Raw genomic sequence first — 18,166 nt, forward strand, 5'->3', positions numbered from 1 at the left:
ACTTGCTTAGAATATGTATGAATGTGCAAAATAGTGAACTGGACACCTTAAGCAGATGGACTGTATGGGATGTGAATTAAATCTCAATACAGCAGCTAATAGAAAGTCAAGCAAACAAAAAAAATACATTAAGAAAAAGATTCTTGTCTCCAAAACCCTAAGATAGCCACAGGGTTACTAATTACCATTGACCTTGGATCTGACTTTCAATAATACAATCTCAGCATTTTGGGGTACTGTTTTTGTACAAAACTATTAACCTCTCCATCTAGTCAAGACTGTGGTTTCTCCGGTGGTCATGTATGGATGTGAGAGTTGGACTGTGAAGAAAGCTGAGTGCCGAAGAATTGCTGCTTTTGAACTGTGGTGCTGGAGAAGACTCTTGTGAGTCCCTTGGACTGCAAGGAGGTCCAACCAGTCCATCCTAAAGGAGATCACTCCTGGGTGTTCATTGGAAGAAAGGATGCTAAAGCTGAAATCCAATACTTTGGCCACTTCATGTGAAGATTTGACTCATTGGAAAAGACTCCGATGCTGGGAGGGATTGGAGGCAGGAGGAGAAGGGGACGACAGAGGATGAGATGGCTGGATGGCATCACTGGCTCGATGGACATGAGTCTGAGTGAACTCCGGGAGTTGGTGATGGACAGGGAGGCCTGGTGTGCTGCGATTCATGGGGTTGCAAAGAGTCAGACACGACTGAGCGACTGAACTGAATTGAATAACCTCTAGTCAATAAACATTCAAAGTTACAGTGCTTGGCCCACAGCCTTGTCTAACTCAGTGAAACTAAGCCATGCCCATGGGGCAACCCAAGATGGGTGGGTCATGGTGGAGAGATCTGACAGAATGTGGTTCACTGGAGAAGGGAATGGCAAACCACTTCAGTATTCTTGCCTTGAGAACCCCATGAACAGTATGAAAAGGCAAAATGATAGGATACTGAAAGAGAAACTCCCCAGGTCAGTAGGTGCCCAATATGCTACTGGAGATCAGTGGAGAAATAACTCCAGAAAGAATGAAGGGATGGAGCCAAAGCAAAAACAATACCCAGCTGTGGATGTGACTGGTGATAGAAGCAAGGTCCGATGCTGTAAAGAGCAATATTGCATAGGAACCTGGAATGTCAAGTCCATGAATCAAGGCAAATTGGAAGTGGTCAAACAAGAGATGGCAAGAGTGAATGTCGACATTCTAGGAATCAGCAAACTGAAATGGACTGGAATGGGTGAATTTATTCAGATGACCATTATATCTACTACTGCAGGCAGGAATCCCACAGAAGAAATGGAGTGGCCAACATGGTCAACAAAAGAGTCCGAAATGCAGCACTTGGATGCAATCTCAAAAACGACAGAATGATCTCTGTTCGTTTCCAAGGCAAACCATTCAATATCACAGTAATGCAAGTCTATGACCCAACCAGTAACACTGAAGAAGCTAAAGTTGGACGGTTCTATGAAGACCTATAAGACCTTGTAGAACTAACACCCCAAAAAGATGTCCTTTTCATTATAGGGGACTGGAATGCAAAAGTAGGAAGTCAAGAAACACCTGGAGTAACAGGCAAATTTGGCCTTGGAATACGGAATGAAGCAGGGCAAAGACTAATAGAGTTTTGCCAAGAAAATGCACTGGTCATAACAAACACCCTCTTCCAACAACACAAGAGAAGACTCTATACATGGATATCACCAGATGGTCAACACCGAAATCAGACTGATTATATTCTTTGTAGCCAAAGATGGAGAAGCTCTATACAGTCAGCAAAAACAAGACCAGGAGCTGACTGTGGCTCAGACCATGAACTCCTTATTGCCAAATTCAGACTTAAATTGAAGAGAGTAGGGAAAACCACTAGACCATTCAGGTATGACCTAAATCAAATCCCTTATGCTTATACAGTGGAAGTGAGAAATAGATTTAAGGGCCTAGATCTGATAGATAGAGTGTCTGATGAACTATGGAATGAGGTTCGTGACATTGTACAGAAGACAGGGATCAAAACCATTTCCATAGAAAAGAAATGCAAAAAAGCAAAATGGCTGTCTGGGGAGGTCTTACAAATAGCTGTGAAAAGAAGAGAAGCAAAAAGAAAAGGAGAAAAGGAAAGATATAAACATCTGAATGCAGAGTTCCAAAGAATAGCAAGAAGAGATAAGAAAGCCTTCTTTAGCCATCAATGCAAAGAAATAGAGGAAAACAACAGAATGGGAAAGACTAGGGATCTCTTCAAGAAAATCAGAGATACCAAAGGAACATTTAATGCAAAGATGGGCTCGATAAAGGACAGAAATGGTATGGACCTAACAGAAGCAGAAGATATTAAGAAGAGATGGCAAGAATACACAGAAGAACTGTACGAAAAAGAGCTTCACGACCCAGATAATCACGATGGTGTGATCACTGACCTAGAGCCAGACATCCTGGAATGTGAAGTCAAGTGGGCCTTGGAAAGCATCACTACAAACAAAGCTAGTGGAGGTGACAGAATTCCAGTTGAGCTATTTCAAATCCTGAAAGATGATGCTGTGAAAGTGCTGCACTCAATATGCCAGCACATTTGGAAAACTCAGCAGTGGCCACAGGACTGGAAAAGGTCAGTTTTCATTCCAATCCCAAAGAAAGGCAATGCCAAAGAATACTCAAACTACCACACAGTTGCACTCATCTCACATGCTAGTAAAGTAATGCTCAAAATTCTCCAAGCCAGGCTTCAGCAATATGTGAACCGTGAACTTCCTGATGTTCAAGCTGGTTTTAGAAAAGGCAGAGGAACCAGAGACCAAATTGTCAACATCTGCTGGATCATGGAAAAAGCAAGAGAGTTCCAGAAAAACATCTATTTCTGCTTTATTGACTATGCCAAAGCCTTTGACTATGTGGATCACAATAAACTGTGGAAAATCCTTCAAGAGATGGGAATACCAGACCACCCGACCTGCCTCTTGAGAAACCTATATGCAGGTCAGGAAGCAACAGTTAGAACTGGACATGGAATAACAGACTGGTTCCAAATAGGAAAAGGAGTACCTCAAGGCTGTATATTGTCACCCTGCTTATTTAACTTATATTCACAGTACATCATGAGAAACACTGGACTGGAAGAAACACAAGCTGGAATCAAGATTGCCAGGAGAAATATCAATAACCTCAGATATGCAGATGACACCACCCTTATGGCAGAAAGTGAAGAGGAACTAAAAAGCCTCTTGATGAAAGTGAAAGTGGAGAGTGAAAAAGTTGGCTTAAAGCTCAACATTCAGAAAACGAAGATCATGGCATCTGGTCCCATCACTTCATGGGAAATAGATGGGGAAACAGTGGAAACAGTGTCAGACTTTATTTTTCTGGGCTCCAAAATCACTGCAGATGGTGACTGCAGCCATGAAATTAAAAGACGCTTACTCCTTGGAAGGAAAGTTATGACCAACCTAGATAGCATATTCAAAAGCAGAGACATTACTTTGCCAACAAAGGTTCATCTAGTCAAGGCTATGGTTTTTCCAGTGGTCATGTATGGATGTGAGAGTTGGACTGTGAAGAACGCTGAGTGCCAAAGAATTGATGCTTTTGAACTGTGGTGTTGGAGAAGACTCTTGAGAGTCCTTTGGACTGCAAGGAGATCCAACCAGTCCCTTCTGAAGGAGATCAGCCCTGGGATTTCTTTGGAAGGAATGATGCTAAAGCTGAAACTCCAGTACTTTGGCCACCTCATGCAAAGAGTTGACTCATTGGAAAAGACTCTGATGCTGGGAGGGATTGGGGGCAGGAGGAGAAGGGGATGACAGAGGATGAGATGGCTGGATGGCATCACTGACTCGATGGACGTGAGTCTGAGTGAACTCCGGGAGTTGGTGATGGACAGGGAGGCCTGGCATGCTGCGATTCATGGGGTCGCAAAGAGTCAGACCCAACTGAGCAGCTGATCTGATCTGATCTGATCTGATGTGTAGCATTCCTAATTTCATTGTTGTTTCAAGTAAACATTGAATTTTTGAGATTTACTTTCCTAACATAAATATTTTACTTCACTGACTAAAATTACTACTTACTTTTTTTTTGTTTTGTTTTGTTTTTGACTTTATTTTATTTTATTTAACTTTACAATATTGTATTGGTTTTGCCATATATCAAAATGAATCTATCACAGGTATACATGTGTTCTCCATCCTGAACCCTCCTCCCTCCCCATACTACCCCTCTGGGACATCCCAGTGTATCAGCCCCTAGCATCCAGTATTGTGCATCGAACCTGGACTGGCGACTCGTTTCATATATGATATTATACATATTTCAATGCTATTCTCCCAAATCATCCCACCCTCTCCCTCTCCCACAGAGTCCAAAAGACTGTTCTATACATCAATGTCTCTTTTGCTGTCTCGTATACAGGGTTATTGTTACCATCTTTCTAAATTCCATATATATGCGTTAGTATACTGTATTGGTGTTTTTCTTTCTGGCTTACTTCACTCTGTATAATAGGCTCCAGTTTCATCCACCTCATTAGAACATTCAAATGTATTCTTTTTAATGGCTGAGTAATACTCCATTGTGTATATGTACCACTGCTTTCTTATCCATTCATCTGCTGATGGACATCTAGGTTGCTTCCATGTCCTGGCTATTATAAACAGTGCTGCGATGAACACTGGGGTACACGTTTCTTTCAATTCTGGTTTCCTCAGTGTGTATGCCCAGCAATGGGATTGCTGGATCATAAGGCAATTCTATTTCCAGTTTTTTAAGGTATCTCCACACTGTTCTCCATAGTGGCTGTACTAGTTTGCATTCCCACCAACAGTGTAAGAGGGTTCCCTTTTCTCCACACCCTCTTCAGCATTTATTGCTTGTAGACTTTTGGATTGCAGCCATTCTTACTGGCGTGAAATGGTACCTCATAGTGGTTTTGATTTGCATTTCTCTGATAATGAGTGATGTTGAGCTTCTTTTCATGTGTTTGTTAGCCATCTGTATGTCTTCTTTGGAGAAATGTCTATTTAGTTCTTTGGCCCATTTTTTGATTGGGTCGTTTATTTTTCTGGAATTGAGCTGCAGGAGTTGCTTCTATATTTTTGAGATTAGTTGTTTGTCAGTTGCTTCATTTCCTATTATTTTCTCCCATTCTGAAGGCTGTCTTTTCACCTTGCTTATAGTTTCCTTTGTTGTGCAGAAGCTTTTAAGTTTAATTAGGTCCCATTTGTTTATTTTTGCTTTTATTTCCAATACTCTGGGAGGTGGGTTATAGAGAATCCTGCTGTGGTGTATGTCAGAGAGTGTTTTGCCTATGCTCTCCTCTAGGAGTTTTATAGTTTCTGGTCTTAGGTTTAGATCTTTAATCCATTTTGAGTTTATTTTTGTGTATGGTGTTAGAAAGTGCTCTAGTTTCCTTCTTTTACAAGTGGTTGACCAGTTTTCCCAGCACCACTTGTTTAAGAGATTGTCTTTAATCCATTGTATATTCTTGCCTCCTTTGTCAAAGATAACTACAGGCCAATATCACTGATGAACATAGATGCAAAAATCCTTAACAAAATTCTAGCAATCAGAATCCAACAACACATTAAAAAGATCATACACCATGACCAAGTGGGCTTTATCCCAGGGATGCAAGGATGCTTCAATATCCACAAATCAATCAATGTAATACACCACATTAACAAATTAAAAAATAAAAACCATATGATTATCTCAACAGATGCAGAGAAAGCCTTTGACAAAATTCAACATCCATTTATGATAAAAACTCTCCAGAAAGCAGGAATAGAAGGAACATACCTCAACATAATAAAAGCTGTATATGACAAACCCACAGCAAATGTTATCCTCAATGGTGAAAAATTGAAAGCATTTCCCCTAAAGTCAGGAACAAGACAAGGGTGCCCACTTTCACCATTACTATTCAACATAGTTTTGGAAGTTTTGGCCACAGCAATCAGAGCAGAAAAAGAAATAAAAGGAATCCAAACTGGAAAAGAAGAAGTAAAACTCTCAGTGTTTGCAGATGACATGATCCTCTACATAGAAAACCCTAAAGACTCCACCAGAAAATTACTAGAACTAATCAATGAATATAGTAAACTTGCAGGATATAAAATCAACACACAGAAATCCCTTGCATTCCTATACACTAATAATGAGAAAATAGAGAAATTAAGGAAACAATTCCATTCACCATTGCAATGGAAAGAATAAAATACTTAGGAATATATCTACCTAAAGAAACTAAAGACCTATACATAGAAAACTATAAAACACTGGTGAAAGAAATCAAAGAGGACACTAATAGATGGAGAAATATACCATGTTCATGGATTGGAAGAATCAATATAGTGAAAATGAGTACACTACCCAAAGCAATTTATAGATTCAATGCAATCCCTATCAAGCTACCAATGGTATTCTTCACAGAGCTAGAACAAATAATTTCATAATTTGTATGGAAACACAAAAAACCTCAAATAGCCAAAGCGATCTTGAGAAAGAAGAATGGAACTGGAGGAATCAACCTGCCTGACTTCAGGCTCTACTACAAAGCCACAGTCATCAAGACAGTATGGTACTGGCACAAAGACAGAAATATAGATCAATGGAACTAAATAGAAAGCCCAGAGATAAATCCACGCACATATGGACACTACTTACTTTTTTAAAGCAAAGGTAACGTAAAATAAAATATGCAATAGTTGCACTAATGTTGTTATGTAAGCAAAGATAGAGGTCCTGCCCAAACAAAACATGCCCTGGTGGCAGAGCCACTGTGGAACAGTTCCAAAGAGTTAAGTTCCTATGAAGTGTGGGCAGGATCCCCCCTGCCCACTGCCCAGCCTCTGATTCAGTGTGAACTTTTCATTTTGTAGGTGAGGACAATGAAACACAAAGGTGTTGCCGTCTCAGAACATACCCTACATCACACAGAAAACGATCACAAATGGAAGTTTCCCCTACCCACTACTCCACTGAGCTGGCATTACCTGATAAAGTCTTCATTGCCTCAACACATAGAGATTAAGTAGGTTCTATTTACTAGATATCATTCTAGGCAATATAGATATGTTGATAAAAATCACAGACAAAAAAATATACATGGTGGTACAGAAGATAGATAAAAAGTAAGCCTAAGTAACTAAATAAATAGGATAGTAATTAGTTACTAGGCAGAGGGTTAAAATAAGGCTATTCATGGAGGTGACTTTAGATTCTGAGCAAATGCCATTAAATTGAGCCCCACAGGGCTGCTGGAGTAGAGTGGTGGGAAGAGAAATTCAGGCATTAGACCAGCTGGCAAAAAAAGCCTGAAGGCAGGAATAAGCTTCAAGTGTGTAAGGAAAGTAAAGGAATCCATGATAATTCTTTGCATTTGATTTAAGTAACTGGATGAATGGTGGTGCCAGTAGTTTTAATCATGAGGCAAGGGAAATAAGCAGGGTTTGACAGGGGAGATTAAGAATTCTACATTGAAGTGCTGCAGTCCATGGGGCCGCAAAGAGTACAACACGACTGAGCGACTGGACTGAACTGAATAGGCAGTCAGGAGGGTGGTGACGTGTCAGGGACAGGACTAGGGGAGTAAATGCTATCTGAAGAAACTTACTGATCTAGTGGACTGGTGGTTACTGTCTGATTTAAGATGCATTTTGGGTCCCAAAGAGACAACCAAAACAGAGTGGTATAAAAGGATATGTTTGAGAGGAGGCAGAGGTAGAGAAAGCAGGATTGATTAATACAATAGAGAAGGAATGCTTCACTGCAGAAAAAGGAGTTTGCATCTCTGAGCAAGTTGTGGTGTAAGTTTAAGGATAAACCCTAATTTATTTAATTAGATTTTACCAGAAAACCAGGTATTAAAATCTATCGTGTACCTTTTTTTTTGAATAAGGAAAAGTACAGTATGTTTCCTCTGTGTGGCCTAGTAGCAAGCTTACATTTTAGTAATACTAAAAAACAAACAAATAACAACAACAAAACAGCAGCACAGTGAGCACCAACTCCACCAATCTATCTGCCATGCTGATGTCTGTTCTTAGTTGCCTATGTGAATAGGACACGTCCCTCCTGAAGTTCTCTATGGGCTCTTATTTCTGTTAGCAGAGAGTTAAACTCCTCACTGTGGCCCAAAAGGCACTGCATGCTGGTCCCTGGCAATTCCTCCAGCCTCATTTCTTGCTACTTCTTGCTCACAGAATCAGCTAAATTCTCTTCTCAAATACACCTTGTGCTCACTCTACTTGCTAATGCACTGTCCTCGACCAGAAAGAGACAGAGATGCTTCCTGTTCATCTCTTCCCAAAGTGAACTCCTACATATAACTTCAGTTCTTTGTCAAGATAACACTTCCTCAGAGGAGGTTCCTCTAGAAAACCTGCCTTACCCCTTGTCCCAAGTCTGACTTCAGAGTTTCACCTCTAGATAGCCCATCATCTTTCAGTTCAGTTGCTCAGTCATGTCCAACTCTTTGCAACCCAATGGACTCCAGCACACCAGGTTTCCCTGTCCATCACAAACTCCCAGAGTTCACTCAAACTCATGTCCATGGAGTTGGTGATGCTATCCAACGATCTCATCCTCTGTTGTTCCCTTCTCCTCCTGCCTTCAGTCCTTCCCAGCATCAGGGTCTTTTCAAATGAGTTGGTTCTTCACATCAAGTAGCCAAAGTTTAGGAGTTCCAGCTTCAGCATCAGTCCAATTTTCCAAAGAAAACTCAGGACTGATTTCCTTTAGGATGGACTAGTTGGATCTCCTTGCAGTCCAAGGGACTCTCAAGAGTCTTCTCCAACACCTGACTATCCCACATGGCGACCGTTTGCATATTTGCAGCTGTCCTCCATAATATTGTCGAGGGCAGGGACCATGGCCAGCCTGTTCACTGTTGTATCTTCCATACTGAGTGTAGTCTGGGTATTTAGCATCTAGGGCCTTAATATACATTGAATAAGTGCAAAGAAAACTTTCTACAAGATTTTAAGTTCCTAGAGAGCAGGAACCCCAGGCTGGTTAAACATTCTCTCTTCACCTCTAAACACAATGTTGGGTGCTCAAAGAAGCGTACAGTTTTTCAGCTGAGAGCTGTATCTTCCTCGCTTTACATTCTGTGATTTGTGTATATTGAAAGTGGAATTTCTGGTGAAGTGTCCTGCCATTGTCCTTGTACCAGCTTTGGCCAGATTTTAACCTGCCCATTCTAAGATACCATTTCTAAGTCTATGAAGACAAATATCTGAACAAATATCACTCATCCATCCTCTTGACGTGATCTGATTTATGCCGTAAAATATTCCTGCATCTAAACCTTATTCTACAAATTAAATATTCACTATTATTCTGCAACTGAAACCATTTGATTAAAAATATATGTATCTCTTCAGTAGTTTTAAATACTTTGTGATCATTATCTTTCTACAATGTGGAAATAAGTTTTAGAACTAAACTGATCACAACAATGTTTTGATGCATCAATTCTTCACATTTAAAACCAAGAACACAAAATCAGAATTTAACTAAAATGCATATTCTAATAAGTTTAAATATTTGTAATTACCTTCTAGTGCATATTTCATATCCTGAGCAAAAAGGGTCCACATAATTTCAGCACTTATTTTTCCCATGTTCAGCTCTTGAGGAAACCTAAAACCAAACACATACATTAGTAGATCAAAAAGAAAAAACATGTGACTGAGAAAAGAATACACTTTATATTACATATATATCACAATCATTATTATATAGTATAAATACTTTTACTTATGAGATTTCTCAATTTCAACGGTATGGAAAAAAGTTACACATGAGTGTGGTCTTTATCACAACAGCCATTTTTCTTGAAGCAAACTTGAATGCTTCCATTCTGTGCTGTGCTTAGTCATTCAGTTGTGTCCAAATCTTTGTGACCACATGGACTGTAGCTTCCATTCTATATTTGCTTAAAGTAAATTATTTCATCAAGATTCCTTACTTCTCTGGTGAAATGGTCCATGGTAGACCTCATTAGTCAGGATTTCAGAATTACCAGGCAGGCTGTGTTTTTTAGATCAAACAAGCTTAAGCCAAACACAATGTTCCTACTGCTGCTGAATATGAATTTTGTTTGTATGTATTTTCAATCTCATGATAAGGCTCAAAGTAATGTAAGCCCAGTGAAAATAATTTCGTTCATTATAAACACTCAGCCCTTGCTAGTACATACGAAAGTATGTACTGTTCTGACAAATACATATATATTAAATTTTATGCATATTATTTTAAAATGCATACACATATATCTGTATACATATAAACAAACTATAATACATATATATTACATATACATATATATATAATAAATATACACATACACATATATAATAAATATATACATACACTATATAATATATAATATTAATATCTAATGTATAATACATATATAATGCATAATAATGTATGTATATATTTATATATATAAGGATGTGTGTATACACACACACACATACACACACATACATATATATGTAAAGTAACAAAAGCAGCTCTCACATTCATTTATATCTTTGAGTTTAAATCAAAAAAAGAAAAAATAAATAAATATGATCCTGAATGGGATATAAAGAGTTACTTAAATAAATATGACCTCAGGATAACCTCAACAAAGAAAAGACCATGGTTCCTACATACTACTTCACCAAAGGAAAGTATGTTTTATCAAATGTTCTTTCCAACTTCCATCTATCAATTTATCTAATAATTTCAACTTTAAAACTTAAATGTAGATGCATATTTATTAAGTACTTAAACTCAGAACACTTCCTATGATCAAAAAATTAATATAACCTACATATACACAAAATTAGTTTTCAACAATAAATTTTACTCTATTAATATAAAAATAACCTTAAACAAGTAATTTATTTCAAAAGGTTTCATTTGTGGATAGCTATAGACATCCCACAATTTGTAGTATGTTAATTTTTATGTAATATATACACAGCAACAAAACAATAAATGTATACTTAGAGTGATTAAGCTCATAAAATGAGAAAATTTATTACATTAATTTTTTTGAATCCAGAAAAAAGAATGTATTAATTAAGTGTATGGTGGTCTGATGCAAAAAACAAAGACACTGTACAAAAAAGTAAACTAAACCCCATTCTCATAAAATTGATGTGTAAATCCTCAAAAACAAGTGACAAGTTCAATCTTGCAATATATACATGGATAATACATCATGACCAAGAAACTTATCTCAGAAGTGCAGCATGGGTTCAACGCTGAAAAATGAATCAATGTAATGTATCCTATTAACAGACTAAAGAGAAAAACTTTATCATCTCAATAGATGAGTAAAACATATTTGGCAAACTTCAACATTTGTTCATGCTTAAAAACAAAACAAAAAACAAAAACTATGAAAACTAGGAATTAAAGGAAATTTCCTTAATCTTATAAAAAGAATCTACAAAACACCTACAGCTAACATCACAATAATAAAAGGATCAAGGCAATGGTTTTTACTCTCACTCTTCCTACTGAACATTGTACTGGAGCTCCTAAAGATTGCACACAGTCAAGAAAAATAACAATAAAAGAGGTATATAGATAGCAAAGGAAGAAACACTCTATTTGGAGGAAAACAATCCAAATCCTCAAAATACTACAAAATAATTACTAAATAAGTTCAGCAAGGTTACAGAATACAAAGTCAGATACAAAAATCACTGTATTTCTATATTCTAGCAATGAACTATTGAAAATTGAAATGAAAATAAGAGTATCATTTACAATAGCTGCTGCTGCTGCTGCTGCTAAGTCGCTTCAGTCGTGTCCCACTCTGTGCGACCCCATAGACAGCAGCCCACCAGGCTCCCCCGTCCCTGGGATTCTCCAAGCAAGAACACCGGAGCAGGCTGCCATTTCCTTCTCCAATGCATGAAAGTAAAAAGTGAAAGTGAAGTTGCTCAGTCGTGTCCGACTCTTAGCGACCCCATGGACTGCAGCCTACCAGGCTCCTCCGTCCATGGGATTTTCCAGGCAAGAGTACAGGAGTGGGGTGCCATTGCCTTCTCCTTACAATAGCACCAAAATATATTAAATACTTAGGTATAAATCTAAGAATATATATGTACAAGATTTATATAAAGAAAACTGCAAAGTACTGAGGAGAAACATCAAATAAGACCTAAATAAATGGAGAAATACATTGTATTCATGAATTAATATACTTAATGTCAGAATATTAATTCTCCCAAGCTGATTTACAGATTCAATGCAATCTCACGCAGAATGCTAGCAGATTTTTTTCTGTGGAAATTGACAAGTTCATTCTAAAATTTACATGGTAAAGCAAAAGAAATAGAAGAGCAAAAATGGTGTTTATTAAAATAGCTGAAGGTTTTACATCACTTATCTTCATAGCTTACAATGAAACTATAGTAATTAAGATACTATATCTTCAAGGTCAATTAATTTTCAATAAAATGCTATATTAATTCAATGGAGAAAAGGTAGTCTTTGCAATATGTCTGCTAGAGTAGTTAAATATCCCTATGCAAAAAAAAAAAAAAAAGTAAACCTCGACCCAAACTTCACAACATACAAGAAAAAAAAAAAAAAAAAGACTCAAAATGAATCAGAGAACTAAATATAAAACCTAAAGATTTTCTAAAAGAAAACACAGAAAATTTTATGATCTAGGATCAGGCAATGGTTACTTAGATCTGGCACAAAAAGTGAAAACCATAAAATACTGATATATTGGACTTTATGAAAATTAAAACCTGCTTTTTTAAAAACACTGTTGACAAAATGAAAAGAAAGGCAATTGACCTGCAGAACACATATCTGATAAAGGACATATCTGGAATATACAAAGTACTTTCAAATCCCAATAATAAGAAAAAAAATTACCCAACAAAAAATGGGCAAGTGATCTGAATGATGATTGAGCAAAGAATATAATTAGATGGAAAAATAAGCACATGAAAATATGCTCAACATAATTAGTCACTGTGCTGCTGCTGCTGCTACGTCACTTCAGTCGTGTCTGACTCTGTGCGACCCCATAGACGGCAGCCCACCAGGCTCCCCCGTCCCTGGGATTCTCCAGGCAAGAACACTGGAGTGGGTTGCCATTGCCTTCTCCAATTAGTCACTAGGTACTTTCAAATTAAAATTATAATATGATATCACTACATGTCTACTAAAACAGTTCAAAATAAAACAAAACAAAACAACACCTGACAATATCAAGGGCTGGTGAAAGTGTACAGACGCAGAGAAGTTTGAATTCTGATATAATGCTGCTAAGAATGCAAAATATGACAGTCCCTTTGGAAAGCAGTTTGCCAATCAAGTTAAATATACACTTATCAACAGTCCAACTCAAGGCATTTATCCAAGAGAAATGAAACATATTTTTACAAAAACTATATATGTTGAAAGTCATTATTTCAGTCGGTGAATGGATAAATAAACTGAGCTAGATTCATAAAATTGAATCCACTAAGCAATAAAGAAGAATAAAAAACTGATACATGTAACAATGTGCATGAATCTATCATAAAGATACAAAGAAATTCGTGGGGATAAAACATTCTAATAGTTAGGTTTGGGCAAGTAGAGAAGGGAATTGAATTCAAGGAGGCGTATGTACAAATAAACCTTCAATCAAGTTTGTAATATCTTATTTTAGAAAAAAATATAAAAATTTTATACCAGTAAAATAAGAGGTAATATAATAAAAATAAGTGTTAACATGTTTAGCATTTAATAAGTAACATTAGTTAATAAGTCACTATTAATTGAAGGCTAAGTACTAAATAAAACACACAATCCTTGCCCCTCAGAAGTTTACAACGTAGTGTAGAGATGGCAGTAAAAATATACATATTACATTATATATATAATATATATATATATATATACATATCATGTTCGTATACACATACATACACATATATATACACACACACACAGACACACACGTGCATTTGATAAGTCCCGCAAAGAAGCTAAAGCCTGAGAAGGTTGAGCTGGTTGTGGAAAAAAGTAGTTCTGGAAAACCAAGAGTTTGGAGAAAACTCCTCCTCCTCCTTACTGGTGCTTAGGGGCTGTGAGAGCAGCTTATTTTCAATGGAGGGTCACTCTGCAGCCTGTATAGAGATGGGAAGCAGCAGTTTGAACAAGTTTGGCAAGAGAGGATTCAGAATTTCTGTTATCAAGCAGCAATAGTGACAGGAAACTTGATGTATGCTGTGAGTGATGGTGACTGTCATGATATCAAAGAAGAGCAACATGAGGAATAGGAAGATGGATCGTAAACAGAAAAGGAGAATGCGGAACAGCAACTGTAGCTGAAAGGATGCCGAGGAGCTAGACCAGTGAGCCAGGGCAAGAAGAGCCAAAGATATCCTGAGTGACTGGTTTTTATATTCTGCTGTCTACACTTGGGTTGATGTGATCTTAAGAAACAAGGATCACTACTATGCATAAAATAAACATCAAGGACTACTACCATATAGCACAGGAAACTATAGTCAATAAAGGAAAAGAATCTGAAAATTTTATATATTTATAAAAAAAATTATATATAAACAAGCATTCTGCTGTACACCAGAAAGCAACACTATATTGTAAATTAACTATATTTTGGTTAAAGAAAGAAAACATGGATCACAATGGAAAGGCACATAGTACAGCACTAAGTAGAAATTACTCAACACAATAAAGCTAAGAGTATATGATGCAGAAGAATATTTGGTGCAATCATTCACAGAGGTTACTTGAAGAAAGTAAGATTTGTGTGTACTTTTCAAGGAGGATAAAGATTAATTGGTGGAAGAGATAAGCTATGCAACCCCAGTTAATGGTTGTAATTACCATAAGAAAAGATTCTCAAAGCGACTTTTAAAATATTTTCCTTTAATCTAGACTTTTTAATCAGATAACTTCCAAACAGAGAATCTAAAAATAAGCTATCTGTGTCAGGATTTTCTCAGTTGCATAAGCAATGTCAAATTTGATTTTCATTCTTGTGAAACTAAGGTTTAAGGGTTCTCATTATTACTGTTGAGGATTTAACAAAAACCTAAACCAAAACCAAACTACCATTTAAAATAAAAACAACATACTAGAAAAATATACACTAGATATATAAAAGGCAAAGGGATAATACTACTAATATAAGAATTGTTATAAATCTGAGGAAAAAGAGAAATATTAGAAAAATGGCTGTGATTAATGGACAATCTAAAAAGGAAAAAAAAAAACACACACAAAAACCTAGCAAACATAGATAAGAGAGTCTTACAGCTCTAATATTCAAAGAAATTTCAATTAAAATAATAGTAAAATTTTTTTACTAAGTACATTTCAGGCTAGAAAACAAGCAAAAAAAAAAAAAAAGAAAGAAAATTCAGGACCTGTCTGCATCTGATTTCCAAAAGCCTGACTCTCTACAAGTTTTCAGTTTTTATGCTATTCCAATACTTGAGTTATTTACACTCCCTTCTCTCCTGTGGCTCAGAATTCCCCCTCCATGGATGCATCATCATGGTGTTATATGAAACTACAGAACAATATGCAACTATTAAACAAAACAAGATAGGTCTGCCTGTACTGACGTGAAAAGATAAATGTCAGGCAGTTTTAAGCAAACAAGGCAAATTACAGATTAGTATACATATTATGAGCCTGTATTTTGTAAAAAAAAAAAAAAAAAAAAAAAAAGAATAAAAATAAATACTATTAAATGAATTTCTATGCTTATATGTACAGAAAATAGTTGGAAAAAATATACCCAACTACAAAAAATTTGTAAGGCATGGGTAAGTGAGTGAGTGAGTGAAGTCGCTCAGTCGTGTCCGACTCTTTGCTACCCCGTGGACTGTAGCCCCCCAGGCTCCTCCGTCCATGGGATTCTCCAGGCAAGAATACTGGAGTGGGTTGCCATTTCCTTCTCCAGGGGATCTTCCCGACCTAGGTCTCCCACATTGCAGGCAGATGCTTTACCATCTGAACTGAAGGGTTTAGAGGCCATCAAATGGACATGACCTATAAAGGCAATTTTGATGGTTTTACATAGAAATGACCTCTAATGGAAGAGAACACAAATGGGAACTATTTGAGATACATTTCTATGTAAAATGTAGTTTGCACATAACTCAGCATTTTAAATGAGCACTCTGCAACTGAGACCAAATATTAATCATCTCTTGAGGTTTTCTACTATGTACCAACATTAAATCTACATAGGAACAAATGTTACTCCTGCTTTTCTCTTCTATATCAAATGTCCTGAAGCCTTTGTGTCTCTTGGGAGTGAGGCCGAGTTTCTGAAGGCACATTCCAGTATAAACATCATCGATGGGGTAGAGAAGGACCCGGTCAGTCACATTGTACAGTCTCAGGGCCAGGTGGCCGGAGTAGAGGAATCCTCCTCCTCGTAAAGGGAGTCTTATTTTGGTTTTTTCTTTTCTTCACAAGAAATGATACATAAGCATTAGAACTTTCATTTTCTACTTCAAATAGGCCTGTGAAGTTGAATATGATTATTTTAAAAAATATGAACATTTACACACATCCTGAAATAAAATCAAATGGAATTTTGCTAAATACTATGTGATTATTTTAAAAAGCTAAATAACATTCATTTATTGCTCACAAAATTCATTTTGGTTGTTGTTATTCTCATTTTACAAATGAAGAGCTGGTAGTCAGAATTAGAGCCTTGAGCTGATTTTCCAAAGCTCATGAGCTCTCCAATAAACAAGCAGCAAATATTCATTTTTTTTCATACTTAGAAGAGAGACAAACATAACTTTGACTATATTCATTTTACACTTAGGGATATTAGGTATCAAGAAATATGTTCTAAAACATGAAGTAAATCAATGACAGAATCAGATATAGAGCTTATGCTTCTTGACCATATTTTTTTCATTCTTTTTCTTATGACAATAATAGAAATTCCCAAACATTTATGATGTCCTTACAGCTAGCTCTTTTGTTTTGTTTAAATGTATTGATTTTGCTTTAAAATATTTACAGTTCAAATGATTAACTTTATATTTTCTGCAACAGTCCAAATTTAAATCTCAAGATTCACTTGCCAAGCTCTGCTTCCATACAGAAGATAATCTTTGGGGTTTGAGATATCATTAGAAGTTTTATTTATTGTCTATTATGACAGGCAGCTTCAAACTTGGTTTTCTTACTATTAACAATGGAAATAATAATATATCCTTGTGCTAAAAAAAAATTACTCAAAGATCCTTTATTTACTTAAATAATTACACAGGTTCTTTCAAAGTCTATATTTTTATTTTACTTTACTACCCCTCTATGGTATTTTTGGTGTATTTGGAAACACTTCTCTGGCTCCATCTCACAGAAATCCTAGTTAAATAAAATACTTCATGAGTCAACCCTGCCTGAATCCAGATGGCAAACTTGGTCATCAACCTCTGCCACAACCCACAGCATCTTCTTTCTACTCTCCTGTGGATTCTTCCTTTGACATAGCTGTAGAATCTATCCTTGCCCTGCTCCTACCATCTCATCCCCAATTCAAGTCACACTTGACTCAAAAGCTGAAGTAATCTGTTAGTATATCTGTTATTTACCTCCATTTCTTACTCTTCAAATTCATACTGTATACTACCATCTAATTTACCTTTGATGAACATAGGCTGTAATATTTCAAATCACTACTTTAAAACCATCAATTGCTTGTCACACAATCAGTAGCATAGAGAAATTTAAGCCCATTAAGGTGACTTGCCTGGCCAATGGCAACCTGACCCCCACTATAACTTCTGTCTCTATTCTCCAACATCTTCCATGCTCTTGCCACCGAGACTACTTATAATTTCTAAACATATCTAATGTCCCATGTCTTCTGATCATTTTCTCCTATCTGTACTCTCTTCCTCAATTTCCATCTGATCATAAATACTCTCTCTGTTCTTTGAAAGCACAGTTCAGTATCTCTTCCAGCTAAAGTCTTTTGTTGTATTTTGTTGTTTTGTCACTAAGACATGACCGACTCCTTGGCAACCCCATGCACTGTAGCCCACTAGGCTCTTTCTGTCCATGGGATTTCCCAGGCAAGAATACTGAAGTGGATTGCCATTTCCTTCTCCAGGGGTTCTTCCAGACCCAGGGATTGAACCCGTGTCTCTTGAATTGGCAG

At 36.8% G+C, this 18,166-nt stretch overlaps 1 protein-coding gene across 3 annotated transcripts in view; it reads right to left on the reverse strand.

Annotated features, from left to right (window-relative positions):
- UNC13C (unc-13 homolog C) overlaps positions 1 to 18,166 on the reverse strand; it is an 860,874-nt gene that overhangs the window by 196,045 nt on the left and 646,663 nt on the right. For all 3 annotated transcript variants that reach the window (XM_055537914.1, XM_055537913.1, XM_055537912.1), the window contains one exon: positions 9,542 to 9,627. In XM_055537914.1, the coding sequence (XP_055393889.1) occupies positions 9,542 to 9,627 (86 nt within the window). The remainder of the gene's footprint in view (positions 1 to 9,541; positions 9,628 to 18,166) is intronic.

This window comes from Bubalus kerabau, chromosome 10 (genome assembly GCF_029407905.1).
Source record: "Bubalus kerabau isolate K-KA32 ecotype Philippines breed swamp buffalo chromosome 10, PCC_UOA_SB_1v2, whole genome shotgun sequence".
Lineage (NCBI taxonomy): Eukaryota > Metazoa > Chordata > Mammalia > Artiodactyla > Bovidae > Bubalus > Bubalus kerabau.